The sequence below is a fragment of the Mesocricetus auratus genome, unplaced genomic scaffold, assembly GCF_017639785.1.
Source record: "Mesocricetus auratus isolate SY011 unplaced genomic scaffold, BCM_Maur_2.0 Super-Scaffold_100014, whole genome shotgun sequence".
Taxonomy (NCBI): domain Eukaryota; kingdom Metazoa; phylum Chordata; class Mammalia; order Rodentia; family Cricetidae; genus Mesocricetus; species Mesocricetus auratus.
Window position 1 is genome coordinate 73,209,771 of NW_024429197.1, and position 17,780 is coordinate 73,227,550.

Here is a 17,780-nt window from a genome sequence, read left to right on the forward strand (position 1 = left end):
CCAAGCTTAGCTTGAGACCGAGGAGGTTCATCTTCATTGGCAGTCAAATGGAGATACTGCCTGCCAAGAAAACTATTCACAAGCTCACCCTAGCTGCCTCTCCCACCTACATGGATTTTTGATTTTATGAAATCACCAGAAAGGGTCTGTAGGCCGTCTTCTAAGTCTAAGCTGTCTCAAAAGAGAGATGCACATAGAGCCAGAAAGGAGAATAACCTGAGGTTGGCTTTGGGCATGGCATTTCTTTGAAGTTTCTTGTATCTCCCATGGCTCACAGAGGTAGACTACAACCAAAGGGGAAGATGCTATCAATATCCAGGGAAACAGAAAATGAGGTTTCTGAAGGCCGTATCTGGAGGCGACTATGAAACGGTGATAAGTGCTTTTAGAGGTATTCTGAAGTGAAGATTGTTCATACTCACAGATGTGATCCAGATCCCAGGGACTCTATTTATTATATCAAATTCCAGACATGGCCCAGAGGGCAGCTTGGGCTGCTTAACAGGAATTGTTCAACAGTAGCTGCCAAGCTAATTCCCATCCAGGAAGCACTGTTACATCATTTTGTTTGATCTTCTCAATGACTGTAAGGCAGAGGGGGTTAAGGCAAGGACTCTGGTGAGCTATTCAAGGCTAACATGGGACATGCAGTTTTCAGTCTGTAAGGGAAGATTCCTGCACAGTTTTGAGGCCATGCTGGTTTGCATGCACCAAGTTCTTCCATTAGGTCAGCACGGCTAGGTTTAAAGAAGAAAGTTTTCATGCTTGTTGGTCCTCTGTTTTCCATTCTACAAAGAAGAAATGTTACCTGCTTGTGGTGGTGAGTGTGAAGTCAGCCACCCCACCAGCTTCCTAAAACTGTTGAATTCTAGTAACATTTATGCAGGAACTCACCACAAATACATGGAGCACTATTTGCACACTGACACACCCCATAGGCACTTCATACACATACGCACATGTTCCATGCCTTCAGCCTCTCCATCCTGACCCCTCACCAATTTCTTCCTCTTACACGGACGTTATAGCAAGCCAGCTTTGTCAGCAAATATAACAGATCCCAAAATTGTACAGCAAGGGTTTTCAGAGCTTTCATTCAAAAGCAAATTGTTTCCAGATTCCTATTCTCTCACCATATCTTTGAAACCATCCTCAAATTTCCTACAGTCATGGCTTGTCACCAGGTAAGTGAATGTCCACACTGTGGGCTCTTCTTTCCCAAAAAAAGGGTGTTTTTCCAGTTTACAGCATGCCTTGACTATCAGACAACCCCAGGAGTCATTGTACTGCTGAGAAAGGATTGTAGTCTCCCAGGGACCTAGCAAAGAGACTAATCTGGAAGCTTTTCTGTACCACCAGCCTGGAGAATTGAGTGTGCAGGGTCCCCGCGGGAAGGCGTTCTGTGACTGAGCCTAAAGGAAACAGAAGTGGTTGGTGCACACACATGCGGAACTATCTCCTTCCTACCGCCCTCTGACATCAGCCATCATCTCTCGCTACAAGTTCTCTGCACTCAAATTAATCCCGGGCGGTGAAAAATGAACCTCTCCCCCACCCTTGCAGCCACCCCTCACTTCACGCCCCCAGAGAAGAGTTTCTCCATCCGGCAACTGGTGAGGGCTTTTTTCCAAGTCACGTGATCCAGGATGCAGGGGGAAAATCCTTCTTGGAACAGAGCTGAGGGCAGAATCGAGTCAGATGAGGGGAGATAAGGTGTGATGAGGGGCAGACTATATAAAGCATGGAGCCAGGGCTGCAGCAAGCAAGCAGCTGCGGGGCCCCTTCCCCGGACCCAGCCATGCAGATACCACCCGACTCGGTGGCCAGCCCCTGGAGAAGTACGAGGCCTTGGAGAAGCTCAAGCCACAGCTACTTCTACCTCAGCACCACCGCCCTGGTGTGCCTCGTTGTGGCGATGGCGATCATCCTGGTCCTGGTAGTGCAGAAGAAGGTGAGTAAACGTCTTCGCTTATCTTTTCTTATTTATAATCTGTCTCCCCTAGAGGAACAGCTCTGAGAGCTAATGAATAGATAAACTGGGAGCAAAAAAGTAAAAACTGCAAACAAATAAAACTATGCATATATACCGACGTCAGAACAGAGAACTAGAAGAGAGACAGAGAGATGAACTCCCTGCACTAACTTGTAGTTGTTGTAGAGGAATGTAACTGGACATGAGCTCAAAAATTTCCAGATCTTCTTGAGCCAAAAAAGCAGAGCGCAACTACTGGTCTTGAGAAATGATGATTTAAGCCCAGCTGAGGCAGATCCCCACAGCATGGAGACAGAAATCATCCCTGTAAGGCTCTCAACCTAGATCTATGGTTATGTCCCCAGTCCATGCTCCCCAAAATTCCAAGACCTCTCTGTTGCCCAGAGGGTGTTGTTGCTCTTGGTTTTGTTTGTTGCTTGTTTTCAGCAGGGCGATAAATTTCAGAGGCTGTGGCACAGAACAAAACAAAGCAAGAGACGCCAAGGTTCTCTACCCAGAGCTCTGGGTATTTCAGTGTTAAAACCCACAAAAGAAATCGAAAGCTTCCTCACAAGCCACTAGCTTTGAAGATCCCAGGGTGTTGAAAGAAATAGCTCCAAGAAACAGAACATAGCAATGTTTTTTCTTCACCTGTACCCTCTAAGATGCATTCAGGGCCACACTGTCTTGGGAGGTTTACTTGTTTGAAATGGGGTGGGGGTAAGACAGTCGAGTTGAAGGAGAAAACCAAAATATAGAAAATTACGTTGAGAGAGTACCAAATGTTACACACCATCTAGAAAATACTGTACCATCAGCACACATGACTCACAGGCTTGAGGTAAGATCCAGTCATCATGATTTGGGTACTGTATGAATTGCACCCACATATGCAGCACCCTGGCCAAATGTGAATTCAACTGTTATTATTTCATAATCCCCACTCGTCACGTTAGATCTCCCAGTTATTTTTTCTGGCTTTCCTTCTTTGTCTTGGACCACAGGCTCTGTAATTTACTAGTTGCTGAGAGAGGGTTAGGGCCTTACAAGTGTCATCAAGTGTTGACATTTAAAGGAAGCTTTGAAGCTCCTTCTCCCCTGAGAGTGTAAGGGGAGACTTTTCACACTTATTTGGCTGTCAGAGCTGGTGGGACTCATCACTTAATGGGCTCATTTGTATCTCCTGAGAATGACTCTCTTAGACAAAACTTCGGGCTCCTCTTCTTCTGTACATATTCTCCACTTTCTGTCTCCGTGATCTGCAATATGCCAGAAATGTGTTGTTTTATAGCAATGGCCAGATAAAATAGACTGGACAGTTCTTCAGTTGAAGGATACAGGTAGAACTTCTGGGTGTGGAGGAGAAAATGAGATGGAGAGGGAGGGGTGGTGATGGTGCTGGGCAGAGCCAGAGAGAACTCTACAAGAGTCATCATGCGATGCCAACCTGTTTTTGAAATGATCCCTCCTGTGAAAGATAGACAAGTCTTTTTCTGCCCTGTTCCTGCACGTGCAGAAAAAGAAGCTCAGCCAGGGGACAGGGCCTGAAGTCAACCGCCCTGAGCAAGTACAGCGGCGACTGCTTGGTTGCATTTGATTGCTCTGTGAGAATGATGCTCCCTTTGCTCTCCCTGATACTGGCAGAAGAGTGGAGAGCCTTGGTTCCCACTCTTCTCTTAGAGACTGATCCTCTGCCGTATCTATTTGACTTTCCTCCATGCCTGGGTACGGAGAGATGCACTTCACAGTCTGAGTCTATGATTTGGTGTACTGCAATTCCATGAATGTCAGGTACTTGCTCACAGGCTAGGGCTTTCCATCTTAATAGCCATGGTATAGAGAATCTAATGCTTTGCACATATAATTTCTAGTAATTCTCAGGCATTAACTCTGGTGAGAACTAGGGAAATTTGAGACCCCTGGGCCATAGTTTTCAGGGATATATCCAGTAGGAAAAAGGATGGGGACTGTTGGAAACAGGTTGACTTGGCAATTGAAGAGGCTCAGGGGGAAGTCTGTCAAAGAAACCAAAGAGAGAGTCCAAGGAGCTCAGACTCATATCCTAGTATTCAACATGGGATGGGAGATGGCCAGATAGCATTCTCTGTGTACCACTGGGACCAGGTGGAGAACTGTGAGAATCGAGTCACCCTGAGACCACCAGTGAAGGAGCGTTTCCCCCACAAACTGAAGAAAAACATCACTGAAAACTAGAGTGTCTGATCAGAGCAAGAAACAGGAATAATTTTCAAGAAATGAAGGAGGTGAGAGGAGAGAGCTCCATCTGGAAAATGGCAGACTCTGAGAGAAGAGATGGAGATATAGCAGCTAATGATGTCATCTTTGAGACCTGGCTAGAGGACCAAATAACTCCAAGTGAAAACTCCATAGGAAAGACAAAGGAGAAATGGAGTATCTTCTTTGTACAGGACACTGCTATAGACACTGGGTATATAGTTTTATACAACTACAACCTTTAGCAAATCCCTGCCCTTGTACTGTTTATACAGCATTCTCATAATGTCTTTGAAGCCTTCTGAAATGTCTGTATGCATATTTACATTTGGCAAAAAACACTTATTGCTGGGCGGGGGTGGCACATACCTTTAATCCCAGCACTTGGGAGGCAGAGGCAGGTGGATTTCTGTGAGTTGGAGGCCAGTCTGGTCTGTAGAGCAAGTTCCAGGACAACCTCCAAAGCAATACAGAGAAACCCTGTCTTGAAAAAAAGTATTTATTACAGAATACATTTTACATTGCTTGGGAAAACTAACCAAGAAATAAGGAGAAAGAAACTAAACATTTCTCACCCCATGTCCTCCTAGCAGCAACCTTTGCTGGGCTGGCTACTGTGAGCAAATTCCTGTATGCTCTTACATAAGTCTGTATATCTAAAATACATAGCACACACGTCGTTGTCAACTCCACTCTATTCACTTGGTGGTGTATCTTAGAGATCATTCCATGTCCGTATGTAGAAGTCTACTCTGTGCCACTGTAGAGCAATATCTTATTCTATTGCACAGATGCTTCAGAATTTATCTGTGACTTATAGGAGGCTGCTATATTTCCCTATAGGACATGTTACCCTTTGTGCATTTCTACAAACCAATATGTGTGAATGCAGCTGTAGAAATTGGAATAGAATATGTATTTTTTACTTGAATAAATGTATATCAGCCTGCACAGAGAAGGAAAGTCTACCATAAAAGGCATGTCTCTTTATATCACTATGGAAAGAAAGAAGGAAAGGAAGGAAGGAAGGAAGGAAGGGAGGGAAGGAGGGAGGGAGGGAGGGAGGGAGGGAGGGAGGAAGGAGAGTAATTCAGTGTGTGGACACTTTTCCCATACACCACAGTCAGGATGAACTGTGAACACACAGAGCAAAGCAAAGGGTAAAAATACGACAGAGTCTCATTTATCTCCCCTTGGAGAAGAGGAATCCATGAGGGCACTGGCTTCCCAGTCACTTTACAGATAGATGTGTGCTTTTCAACTTTAGTCATGTCTTTGCTTCCTAAACCAGGAGGTTGGGCTTACCCAAGCCAAGGCAAGAACACACACAGTCCAGAGTGCAAGGCCTCAGGTTGTTTGATTTTTCACATATTGTACACCATTTCTGGAAAGGGAAAGCAGCTAAGTCTACCTTTCTCTTGGGTCAAGAGTGAAGCAGAGCATGAAATTTAATAAGGTGATTGCTGGTAAAGGTAGCATAGGATTGGGGCTGTTTGGGAGGCAGCTTTTTTACAAACTCAGATAGAAGTGAATTGAAATGTCTTAGGACACTTCTGTCTTCTTAAGGGACTCCCTGAATCTGGATTTTATTCTATTTAAGAATTTGTATAATTAATTAATTAAGTTTTTCCTGATAGCTGAGAGTTTTCTAAGGATAAAACCCTAAACAGAGCTTTGGGGGAAGAGTTCTGTGGACTTTGGAACTCTCCTTACTTGAACTGAGAATTTTCTAAGGATAAAGCCTTAAGCAGGGCTTTGGAGGAAGAGTCCTGTGGACTCTGGAACTCTCCTTACTTGAGAAAATGAAGCCTATGTACTTGGGCTTCAGGCAGAATACTCTGGACCAAACAGTGGGTGGCCTCTGATAGGATAGGGAGGGTTTGGGGAGTGACTACAGTAGAACCTGAACCTGAGAAGATTTAGAAATTGCCTTTGGAAAATGTTTGAAAATGAAATGATGAAACCCACATACGCTCCCACCAAAATCGATCACGTACCCATCAGACTCCTGCTGCCGATGTATATCTACGAAAGCAAGTGGTAGGCAGTGTGGCTTTACTCGCCCATGTTCTGTTATACATCTTTATCCACTACAACACTATCACCATAGCCAAGCAAGTTCACGCTAACTCAGCAATGTTGTTTAATAGCATACACTCAAATACAGTCCCCCATGTCTTCTGTGACTGTTTTATTTGTTGTTATTTAGGGGGGTAATCCAACCTAAGCTCACACACTGCCTTATATTAACTACTTTATGATTTAATCTAAACATTGTGTTTTAATGGGTATCCCTACCTAGTTATACATCACATGCCTGTGACCCTAGCTATTCTCAGAGCTAAGGCAAGAAGATCACATATTCCAAACCTTCCTGGGAAACTTAATGAGGCTATGTCTCAAAATAAAAATATTTAAATGTTTAAAGGCTTAGGAATGCACTTCAGTGCTAAGGTGATTGCGTAGTAAAGGCAAGGCCTGGGTTCAACCTCCAGCACCACAGGAAAAACAAACAAACCAATAAATAAATGGAGTTGAGAGATAGTTAGAAATACACTCTTGGCTTGAGAGATGCACCAGTGGTTAAATCCCTTGCTACCAAACATGAGGATCAATGTCCGGGTTCACAACCATAAACCCATTGCTCCTAGAACAAGATAGAAGATAGACACAGAAGAATCACTAGCTTCTCAGTTAGTTAGTTCCTAGTAAATACAGTAGTGACCAACAAAGAGACAAATATGGCGAAAGCTAAGAATTGATGTCTGTGGCTGTCCTTTGACCCCTACAAGTGCATCACTGCATATACATATATATATATACATATATATATATATTCTCAGAACCATGAACATGCACAGGCACACATACCCATACACATAATACACACACACACACACACACACACACACAGAGAGAGAGAGAGAGAGAGAGAGAGAGAGAGAGAGAGAGGAGAGAAGTTAAGACTTCCTAGACCCATCTCAGAGCTACTGAATCAAAACTGCATTTTAATAGTCTTCCCAGAACATCTGTAAAAACAGTAAAATTTGAGAAGCCCTGAGATAACCACTATACCCACCTTTAAGTGCTGACTTCATGGCAATGAGTAGCCTGCAAGAGGCAGGACAATTCTGCAGTAGAACAATTTATATTCTGGGTCTGCCTAAGGTTTACTTATTCTTGGTGTTATAGCGTAGTTAGGAACATATTTCTGGTTATATATGGTTATCTGTCTAGTGACTTCACTAAGGGACAGCTAGCAACAGTCTGTTTGTGAAATAGTGTTTCAGGGTAACATTCTGAAGATGTGAATGTCTTCTACTCAGCAGTTTGGCATTTCTTGATGATCCTTACCTGAATCTTTTACCATCCTGAGGATTGCTGATGGAAGATTGTTAGATGCAGTCATTCTTTCCACTCACTCACTATGTTCTATAAAGATGAGCTCTCCATTAGCAGGGTGGACGCAGGTGGAGGTGGGACCCAGCAAGCCAGACAATGTTGATGCATGGCTCAGAAGAAGATAAACTGAATGGTGAGAGTTACTGTGATAAGAACAATGGCCATCCTCCAGCACAGACAAAGACAAAGCAGGAAGTGGGACCAGATGGCAAAACACATTGATAGATGAAGCCAAGAGGGCAAAGTGCCAACTCCATCTTCGGAGCAGGAAGATTTTCTAATCTCACATCTGACTCCATCATACTTGCCTTTTGTGTCATGTCTTGAAGCCAGTGATGCTCAAAGATTAGCCTGAGTCCCACACATGCTGACATAGTCAGGAGACTGACTAGAACTCAGAGCCTATCTCAGATCCACTGAATCAGAATCCCCATTTTCATGGCAAGTCTTTGCAAGTGAGAGAAATGCTATTTAAGCCACTGTGGTCCAAATCTCAGACTTACCAAACCATGAGTTCCCAACAAAAATACTTTCCCTGTGGGTCTTTGATGACTGGCATTCAGTCACCCCTTAGGTTTCAGAGAATATGCTGCTGTGTTGTTTACTGTAATCTAGAGAGACAATACTGAAGAGCATTGACCTTCTCAGCCAAAATGACCACGTTTCTCATCTGTGGGATCATTTTTAAACCTTAAGTCACTTCTCTGTGTCTTTGACAGTTCCTAATTCTTGGAGTCCAGATAAAGACCAATACCATAAGGCTCAGAAAGGATTTGACTCCCATAGTAACCTACATTAACTGTTTAATAATCTTACCTTAAGGATAATAGAGATCTCTATGTTCTGTGAGTCGGAGACCACCTTAGAAGACAGTGAGATTCAGAAAGGAAGAGGCTACAGAATTCTTTCTAGAATATTCCATATATTAATTGCCTTTGATCGTTTTCAGTAACTAAGGATTTTGTTTGAAAAGCAAATTTGGGAGCCAAGGGCTTTTACAAACATTTATTCCATGCCCTCCACAACACTGCCCTGAAAATAAGTAGACCTTTCATGCAATTATGACAAATTAAACACATTATAAGGCTCAAAGAAGTCCCTCTCAAATAGCTACTGTTTTCAAACAATTGCTAATAATTTACATCTTGGTAGAACTTCAACAGTCCAGAGTAGAATCATTGGCCCTCTAATAACAGTAATTAAAGGAGAGAAGGAAACATTTCTATGCTAATTATTGAAATAGGCATTATTTCACCTGGGACAGACTTAGATCATTCTTTCCATCACACAGAAAGAACTCTAGTACTGTTGGAATGTCCATCGTTGTCCATAAAGGCTAAAAGAAAAAAGGAAGTATGTTTAAGGAAATGTGTCAGGGATTGGTAACCATGGTGATTTTTTTTTCCTGAGCAACTCTATGGAGCTGAGATGACAGCCCGGGGGTACCCATTTGTTTGCATCTAGGTCAAATCTGTGTCCTACCTTACTCAAAGCCAAGTAACTAAGCAGGATAGTTTTCATTTCCCCCAGCCAAGGTCTCAAATTATTGGGCAAGGTTTATTAAAACAGTTTACAGACAGCACTCAGCAAAGTGCATGGGTTCTAAACAATCTCTGACAAATTTCAACAGTCACCATTATGTCTGATAAATGGAAGCAGTCAGCGTGTCCTTAGGCTTTGCTTCTACATCTTTAAATACAAGGGCTGCTTGCAGAATAAGGAGAGACTAAAGAACTTCTCTGTCCTTGGCTGGTGGAAAGTTCACTGGGGAATTTTAGCCCATATCTGGCCCTTGACGAGAGCATCTTGGCATCCTTCCTTAAAAATAAACTTGAAGGTGTGAAAGATGTCTGGGCCTGTGTCTCACTTTGACTCTGGCATCACATCTACTATAGGCAGCTAGAGGAAGCTGTAGAGACCTTGTGTTCTTCCACACAGGAACAGTCTCACTTCTGTCCTAAATTCCCTGGACCTTGGGTAAAACATGAATCTACAGACCCCCATCCAGTTGTTTTGGTATCTCCCTGCCTAAAAAGAAAGAACTCTCAATTAACAGGCAAAAGGAAGGCCTTCCTTTCCATGACCAAACCCCTATCCCAAACAAGTGATCCTCCTCCTAGATACACTGCTTATACCTTTGATGCTCAATGATGTTCTGGAGGCCAGGAGTATCAGCATCACTTGGGAGCTCCCGAGAAATAACGGCAAGCCAAGCTCTCCCCAAACCTGTGGAACAGGAATTTACAGCTCAACATCCTCAACTTTAAGGTTTCAGAAATTCTGTCTTTAAGCACTTTGATTTTTTCATAGCTTGTACCACAACTCACCATTATGATTCCATAGTTTTTAAACGGCCATTTTGATTAACTACGTCGCAGTGCACACCACAATCACCCAAAGCTGAATGAATGATTATGTAGCATTTCTGCCAATGGGATGGCTCTGATGGTGTTTTCTCTTCTACTGTTCACTCTAGGTATCTAGGTGGATACAGGGCATTTGGTGTATTCAGTCACGTCAGGTTTCATCTAAATGGAAATACCTTTCTTCGTGTGTCTGCACTTAATGCTAATCGAAAGTCACGTTTGGCATTAAGTCGGCTGCTTAATAAATTGTGAAGTGCTGGCTGTTGTCTCGCAGAGGCAACATAGAGGGGAATTTTGTGATGTCAGGTTTTCCTACGAAGCATGTGGGTAATCATGCAATCACAATGTAAAGCATTATTACCCACGTTAAGAACTCTCAGGGAAAAAAGCACAACCACAAAACAAGCAGGGGTGAAAGGATCTTCCAAAACAATTTCACATGCCTTCCCCGGAAAAACTGAGGCCCAGGCTTACAGACTTTCTCTAGATTAGTGTGACACCAAGGTTTGTATTCCCAAGGCCTCTCAGTCAGGGCTCCACCTCTTGAACTAGAAAGAAACCTACTTCTCAGATAACAATGTGTCCACAGATGGAGAGTGACAGGGCTCTTGAGGATATAAATTAAAATGGCACCTCCAGACGGTCATCAACACTTGCGTAAGAAAGCCAGATGGAGTCAGCTGTCGGCTTCCAGATTTGGTAGACGTTGGGAAACCTGCCTTTTCCATGCAAACACTCACACCTTTCTAGTCTTTATTATTATTATTATTATCTCAGTTAAGAGCACTAGAGGTGACTGTGACCTATTAGTCAAAAGGCAAATGTGACATTCCATCTCATTGTGGAAAGCTTCTTGCATGCCTTTATAGGATAACAGGAGAAGATGTGAGGAACACTGGAAAGCCAGGCTCTGAAGACTCTGTTGGAAACCAGTGCTCCTCCATATCTGTGGGCCACCTTCTCAGTACAATGCAGCTACCTTACTCTTTAATCCCCTTTGACCCTCAGCATAGTTACGTCTCCAGAAGACGATGTTTCCTTCTTATGCACTTATATACAAGTCTATGTAGACATTTGTGATTATCATAGAAAGCATCATATGTAATATGTGAATGCATAAACAAATACACTTCTGTTTGTGCTACATATTTATAAACAGTTGATAATTATATCTGGGCATAACTTGGAATAAATCCATGCGGTCAGAGAACCAGTTTATTTGCAACATCATCACAATCTTTGGAATATAAACACTAATTGATTCACAATGTCCAACAACAGTAGAGGTAGAAAGTCATCTTCATGTATGTTTACAACACTTACAGATGAACCAAATGTGGAAAGAAAAAAGTGAAATCATTTATTCACTTCATTTGATCTTACACTGACTTAAGAGGGAAAAAACAGTAGCAGGGAAAGAAAGCTCTTGAGCTAGAGGTGGAAATTACACCTGTGGTCCTGAGTTCCATGAACTTGTCATGTCTCCATGGACAAGGCATTTAGTCCTGTTTCTTGTCTGTGAAATGTGATGGTGACCCTGCTCTTCTCTTTCCTTCCAGGACTCCACTCCCAGAACAACCGACAAGGTTCCCCTTAAAGGAGGTAAGATCTCAGATTCAGGAATGAACTTACAGTGAATCATGCAGATGACACCACACGGTGCATTGCCTATCTATCAACCAGAAATGCTGTGACTGTCCTCCCTATGAGTGGGGCGAATGGAGGTGGGGACTGATAGGAGCAAACTGATGCTTCTGACTCATCTGGGTAGCCCCTTATCACTGTGCTTACCCACCTGCCTGTAACACTCTCACTAGCAACACTCACCATCAGTGCAGCCATCCTGTAGACCCTGGCAGGGACCCAGGGCAACCTTGAATTTAGAGCTGGAAATCCTAAATTGAACAAACCTTAAAATGACTCCACCTCCCACCTGAAACTCTCAGTTACACGTCCCTTAAACAGGAACTACAGTGTTCACCTCACTCTGGTTCTAGAGGAGCCAATCAGGGCAAGTTCATAATTGCTTGGCATAGCTGCCAGCATACAGTAACCATCAAATAACTGGCAATAGCCAAAATTCCTAATGAAGTTGAAGACTCGTGTAAACAGAGTCATTGCCTTCACATTACCAGACACAGAAGCTACTGATTAACATGTTGCCACTACTAGTCCCTAAGGGGACATACACAGAGTTCACTTAGAGTGAAGATTAAACTCAAGGTCATCTAACGTTGTCATGTCTCAAAGAATGAAAAATTAGACTTAGAAAGTGTCTTTCTCAATATCATATGGCCTAAATAAAAAGGTCCTTGGCTCTGATTCAGTGTCTTTACATTTTAAACATCAGTTCCCTCCTAAGTCCCACCCATAATTTCCAGAGCCTAGATAGACCTTCACGGACACCAGAATAGAGATGCTGGGCATTCTTGGGACCAGACGATGTGATACAGCTCCTTATACCAAGAGCATTGCACTAGTAGTATATTTCCGTCAGGACATCCTACTGGAGACGTAGAAAGTATAGGTAAGAGGCCCTGGATGGACCGGCCTTCTGGACCTTTATAGAAAGATAAATAATTTTAGCTTGATGAACAATATCTCAATATTGGCCCAGTCGCTTAGCCCCTAGTATGTGGTCTCATTTCCCATGCTTCTGTCGATAACCAGTTATGTAATCAAGGAACAAGGTAAAATATAGAGGCCGCAGACTCTGTCTACAAAGATCTAGATTGTAAATTTTCCAGGCTTTGCATGCCTTCTCATCTTGACTGAAATCAGTCCTGCAGTTTGCCATGGTTAAGACAGCCAAACAACACAATAATGTACATATGTGATTGCATCCCACAAGTATTTATTTACAGAATGAGCAGTGGTTGGATTTGGCCCATAGACTAGACTAGAAGACTCTTGTGGCACCAGCAATATAGTTAGACACCCTGCTAACTTGTTGCATATGTTCCCATGCAGCTTTGCAAGGAGCAATCAGCATTGATTAAACATGATCCTCCTGGTCTATGCTCCCATTGTCCTACCGCCCCTGTTGTCCTACCACCACTTAAGATATTTCTCCACCTCCACTTAGATATTTCTCTGTAAATATCATTTGAAGAACGGCAGTAGCCACCTCCCACGGACATAGTGTCCGTGACCGATAGCCTTGATTAGACATAAGGACCCCAGCTCATGAGCTGCTCTTTTCTGTTTGTGGACACTCCAATCACAAGTTGCCAAGTACAAAAATGCACTCTGACTAGTGGATTACGGTTTGCACCAGACCACATGGAATAGGAAAGAGAGAAGGATGTTGTCCTCTCGCCAGCTGGTCAGTTACACTGAAGGTGAAAACACTCTTTTTTGGCATGCACACCTTCCTGTCTTTTGGTGAAAATGACCCTCCCTTCACAGTAAGAAATTAATATAGATAGATGCTAGATTGTTTACTCTGCCACTTAATTTGATTTAATGATCATAAGAAGCAAAATATAATTTCTCTTCTCTGTGTTGCTCCCCAGATTTTCATTTGGGGGAAAATTTTCTTTGGCTCATGAAATCTCAAATTTGGGGAACTGTGGATTTCACAATTTCTGAGTCTGCTTCATACTTGGCTCGTGACTCAGAACATCAGAACAAAAACTGACAACAAAATGATAGCTTCTGTTTAGTGTTTCTACAAGCAGATTCTGTGTATCGGTGCCGCTAATACCCTTCCCTTTTCCCAGCTCCCCTGGGTTGGTCTGGGTACCAGCCCCAAGAGCTAGCCATACAGGCATGGAAGGGTGGGGCACATTACCAGTAACATGCCTATTTGTTGATAAGGTGCTGAGATCCAAGCAGTCAGAGTGACTAGCCAGGGGTTATGTGGGAGGCTTCAGTGTGGAAATGTGTGATATCAAGGCTCCCTCTGCTAGCCCTACACAGTGTGCTTCAGCTCTGAGAAGATAGCATCCCGCTGTGTACTGCCTGCTCCCACTTCAATGCATAGCTAAGCTTGCCTTAGCTCCACAAACTCTGGACATTGTAGCAGGGTGAAGGAAAAAGAATGACATATGAGGGCAAAACCTGGGTTCTCATACCAGCTGTCTAGGTCTCTTTAGGAAAGTCTTTTCTCCTCTCCAAACATCACTGCTAAATATTCTAAATGGATTTGAAATTGGGGCTAGGAAGAGTGTTCAATGCACAGACTTGTAAGTAGGTAAAATGCCAATTACACAGTGTGGAAGCCTACATCACCGACAGAAAAATCCAGGAGCAGCTTTGTATATCTGTAATCTAGCATTGAGAAGGTAGAGATACGAAGATCTCCGGGATTCACTGGCCAGCCAGTCTAGCCAAACTGAAAAGTTCCAGGTTCAGTGATAGGCTTTGTCTTGAAAAACAACATAGTCAGCAATTGAGGAAAACTCCCAGTGTTGATCTCTGGCCTCTAAACACAGATACACATGAATATATGCCATATGCCAGTTATATATACATACATACATATATATACATATATATATGTATATATATATATATATATATATATATATATCAGAGTTATTCTACCCTTCCCAAGACTAGAAACAGCCTGATACTTGTCTGAAGAAAATCTGAAGCTACAACCTTTTTCACCAACAAGCTGATCTTAAGTCTAAGCAAGAAGCAAATTGTCTTCTTCAAAAGGAGGTGGGGAAAAAAGAGGAAACTGTTACAGACATGCCAGGCAGGGCAGACCTACTTTCCAGGGATTCCTGGGAGAAAATACTAGGGGTGGCATCAGGTTTGTCACAAAGATAGAAGCCATAAGGATGGGGAGCCTGCAGCCGTTACAGTTGGTGGAAATCTGCCACCTCCAGGAAACCAGTAGTGACCAGAGCCTGGGATGCAGGCTCTGCACACATGCCGAAGTAGCCCAGCACAGGATATCCTTAGCTACAAGGAAACCACAGAAAACCACACCCGTGTTGGTAAAGAGTCCTAATACAAACTTGCCATTCCTGGCCAGAATAGGCCCCAGCCACTGCTAAGCCGCACCCAATCCACTGTGCTTGAGACGTGTAGGTCATTCTGACAGTTCAGTTGGATTCATGGATAGGCAGAAGTGCTGGGAGGCAAACCTTTCCCATACTCTTCTGGCTGGGTTTTAGTCTCTCCTTTAGCAGACGGAGGCAGCTTGCCTTCTACAGGGAGCCCACCATGAACATGAAATAGAACCCAAAACACACCTTCATTTTCCTGCTTGGCTGAAACTCTGGCCAACTTGCTCTCCCGTGTTCCATGAAATGGCACTACCTCCTGCATTACCAAGACTCCCGAGTCTCCTCATCACTTCTCTTTCTAATGATCTGCTTCTACAGAATTTTGAATCTCTTATGTTGTTTGCACTCTTGGTTTATTTGTCCAAAAATCTCAGATTGCAGCCCCCTTCACCTGGATTTCCCAGGAGTCCCAACAGAACCTTGCTTCTTTGTGTAGCAATGCCTGCAGAAAGATTTGAGACTTGAAGAAAAGCTAGCATGGACGCACAATGCCTCCCTGCTGGCGGTAGAGACTTCCGAGGCTCTGTCTTGTACGGCAGGAGCTATCCCAGCCACCAGGAACTTCTCAAGGGCTAGCACACTCTATCACTAAGTTCTGGAACACAGGGGGCCACTTCCACTTTACAGCAGGTTGAAGGAGGTCATGTGACCTGGGTTGATTCCATGCCCTGTCCATAGAAAAAGATATTTTCCCTTGCAAATGCTATGTGGCTCATGGGACCCAAGGGTCCTAGAAGTCCTAAAGAAATTTAGACATTAAATGCAGATTCTTGGGACCCCCTTCTGCCCACTATCCAGCCAAAGAACTAGCAGTCTTGCAATTCAGTCTAGAAACTTGAGGCAACTCTGTTTCCCTCCTACAGTCTTGAGTTTCCTACCTCTGAGAGTTTGTCGCAGGGCTGAACCATATGGATGAAGCGTGGGATAAATGGATTTAACTTCCAATATAAAAATCCATGAATTGAATGGCTATCCTAGAATCTCTAACCATTTCATTTTTTTACACATTTTGGCAAGCTGCCCTCCTCCGCCTCTACAACTAAAAGGAAAATATGGGCATCAAAAGACACTAAATGTGGTAGACTCTATAATAAAGAACTAGAGGGTGAGAAAACTGAACAGCCAAGGAGACTGGTTCCTCCCCAGTACTCCAATGACTCCAATAGTCTGTGACCATATGGAAGCAGCACTAATGACAGAGGTGTCACAAAGAGTGTCAGCCTCCCTTTTCCCCAGAGAATAACGATGGGCAAGTGGAGCCCCATTCTCTCTGAGGGACTGAGCTGTATCCAGAATGCCTAAGTCTCCAGTTTGTTACTTTTAGTTTCTGTTTTCTCCTTTCTCCTTTGCAGCATTATTGGATGCTTTCCTCAGCGTGGTAGGGCCGGAGGTGGCAATGCAAATTGCTCTTCAGCCCATTACTTCACTGGCCACAAGGAACATATTTGTTCCTCCACTCACTCTGAACACACTCACTAAAACACACTCTTTTTTTATTTATTTAAATTAGAAAGCTTGCTTCACATGTCAATCTCAGCTCCCTCTTCCTCCCCTAGTCCCCCGCAACCCCACCAGGTAACCCAGGCCCCCACCCAATCCCCACTCTGTTCCTCAGGGAGGGTGAGGCCCTCCATGGGGATCTCCAGAGTCTGTCATTTCATTCAGGGCAAGGCCTAGGCCCTCCCCCAAGAGTCCAAGCTAAGAAAGCATCCCTCAATGTGGGATGGGCACCCAAAGTCCATTTGTATGCCAGGGATAAATACTGATCTACTACCCAGGCCCAATAGATTGCCTAGGTATCCTCACTGACACCCACATTCAGAGGGTCTGGATCAGTCCCATGCTGGTCTCTAAGCCATCAGTCTGGGGTCCAAGAGCTGCCACTTGTTCAGGTCAGCTGTTTCTGTGGGTTAAACCAGCCCAGTCTTGCCCCCTTTGCTCATCTCTCCTCCCTCTCTGTCTCTGGATTCCAGGAGTCAGTGCTCAGCTCTGGGTGTCTGCCTCTGCTTCCATCAGACGCTGGATGAAGGTTCTGTTTCCCCAATCTTAAGCCCACTTTCTCTTTCTCAAGGCAGAGCTAACAGGAATCAGAAATCTCTCTGCTGAAAGTACCCAGGAAGTGAGCCCTTCAGACTGAAGGGCAATGGGGTTCTGGAGAGGCTATCTAGGGCTCTAAAGCCACCATTCCTAATCCTCACACCCAAAGATAATGAGGAGGGGGAGGCGGTGCAGGGCAGAGGAGAGAACACAAAGACGGCGAGGCAGACATACTAGAATTGGCAGATACAATCTCTAACTCCAGAGGCTATGTCACCCTTCCCTACTGTCCAGACAGTTTAACGGGGGAGAGGGGAAGGCAGATAGTCCTAGACATCAAACTAGTTCCTTTTTATACCCAGTTCTAGCCCCAGACACAGCGTCTGTGGTCTTGAATCTCTGCCAGCCAGATAGCCCTGGTCACATGGCAGAGAAGGGCCCCAATGGCTTGTTATTGTTTGTGTGGTATACAGCAGGCTCAGTGGTGTGCCTTACTTCACTTAATCCTCTAGCCAGCTGTGGAGGTAGACATTATTTTCACATTGAAGAAGAAAGAACAGTTCAAAGAGGCCTACATATCTATGCTAAACCATTCAACTAGTTAGTAGCCAGGGCACGATTCAGACATCTGTGTCTAAGCCAGAGCCTAGCTTTCTGAGGGACCTTCTGTACTTCCGCACTGTAAATAAGCTGGGGCATTGTAAAGGTCATTTAGGATGTTAGAAGAGCTTACCACCCCACAACACT

At 43.9% G+C, this 17,780-nt stretch overlaps 1 protein-coding gene across 2 annotated transcripts in view; it reads left to right on the forward strand.

Annotated features, from left to right (window-relative positions):
• The first annotated feature begins 1,473 nt into the window (after positions 1-1,473).
• The window catches only part of Tnfsf8 (TNF superfamily member 8), a 28,038-nt gene continuing 11,731 nt past the window's right edge, over positions 1,474-17,780 (forward strand). The window contains exons 1-2 of one of the 2 annotated variants that reach the window (XM_021230125.2): positions 1,474-1,951; positions 11,535-11,577. In XM_021230125.2, coding sequence (XP_021085784.1) covers positions 1,742-1,951; positions 11,535-11,577 — 253 coding nt within the window. In that variant the 5' untranslated portion in view covers positions 1,474-1,741. The remainder of the gene's footprint in view (positions 1,952-11,534; positions 11,578-17,780) is intronic. The other variant, XM_005075108.4, reaches the window with a different exon arrangement.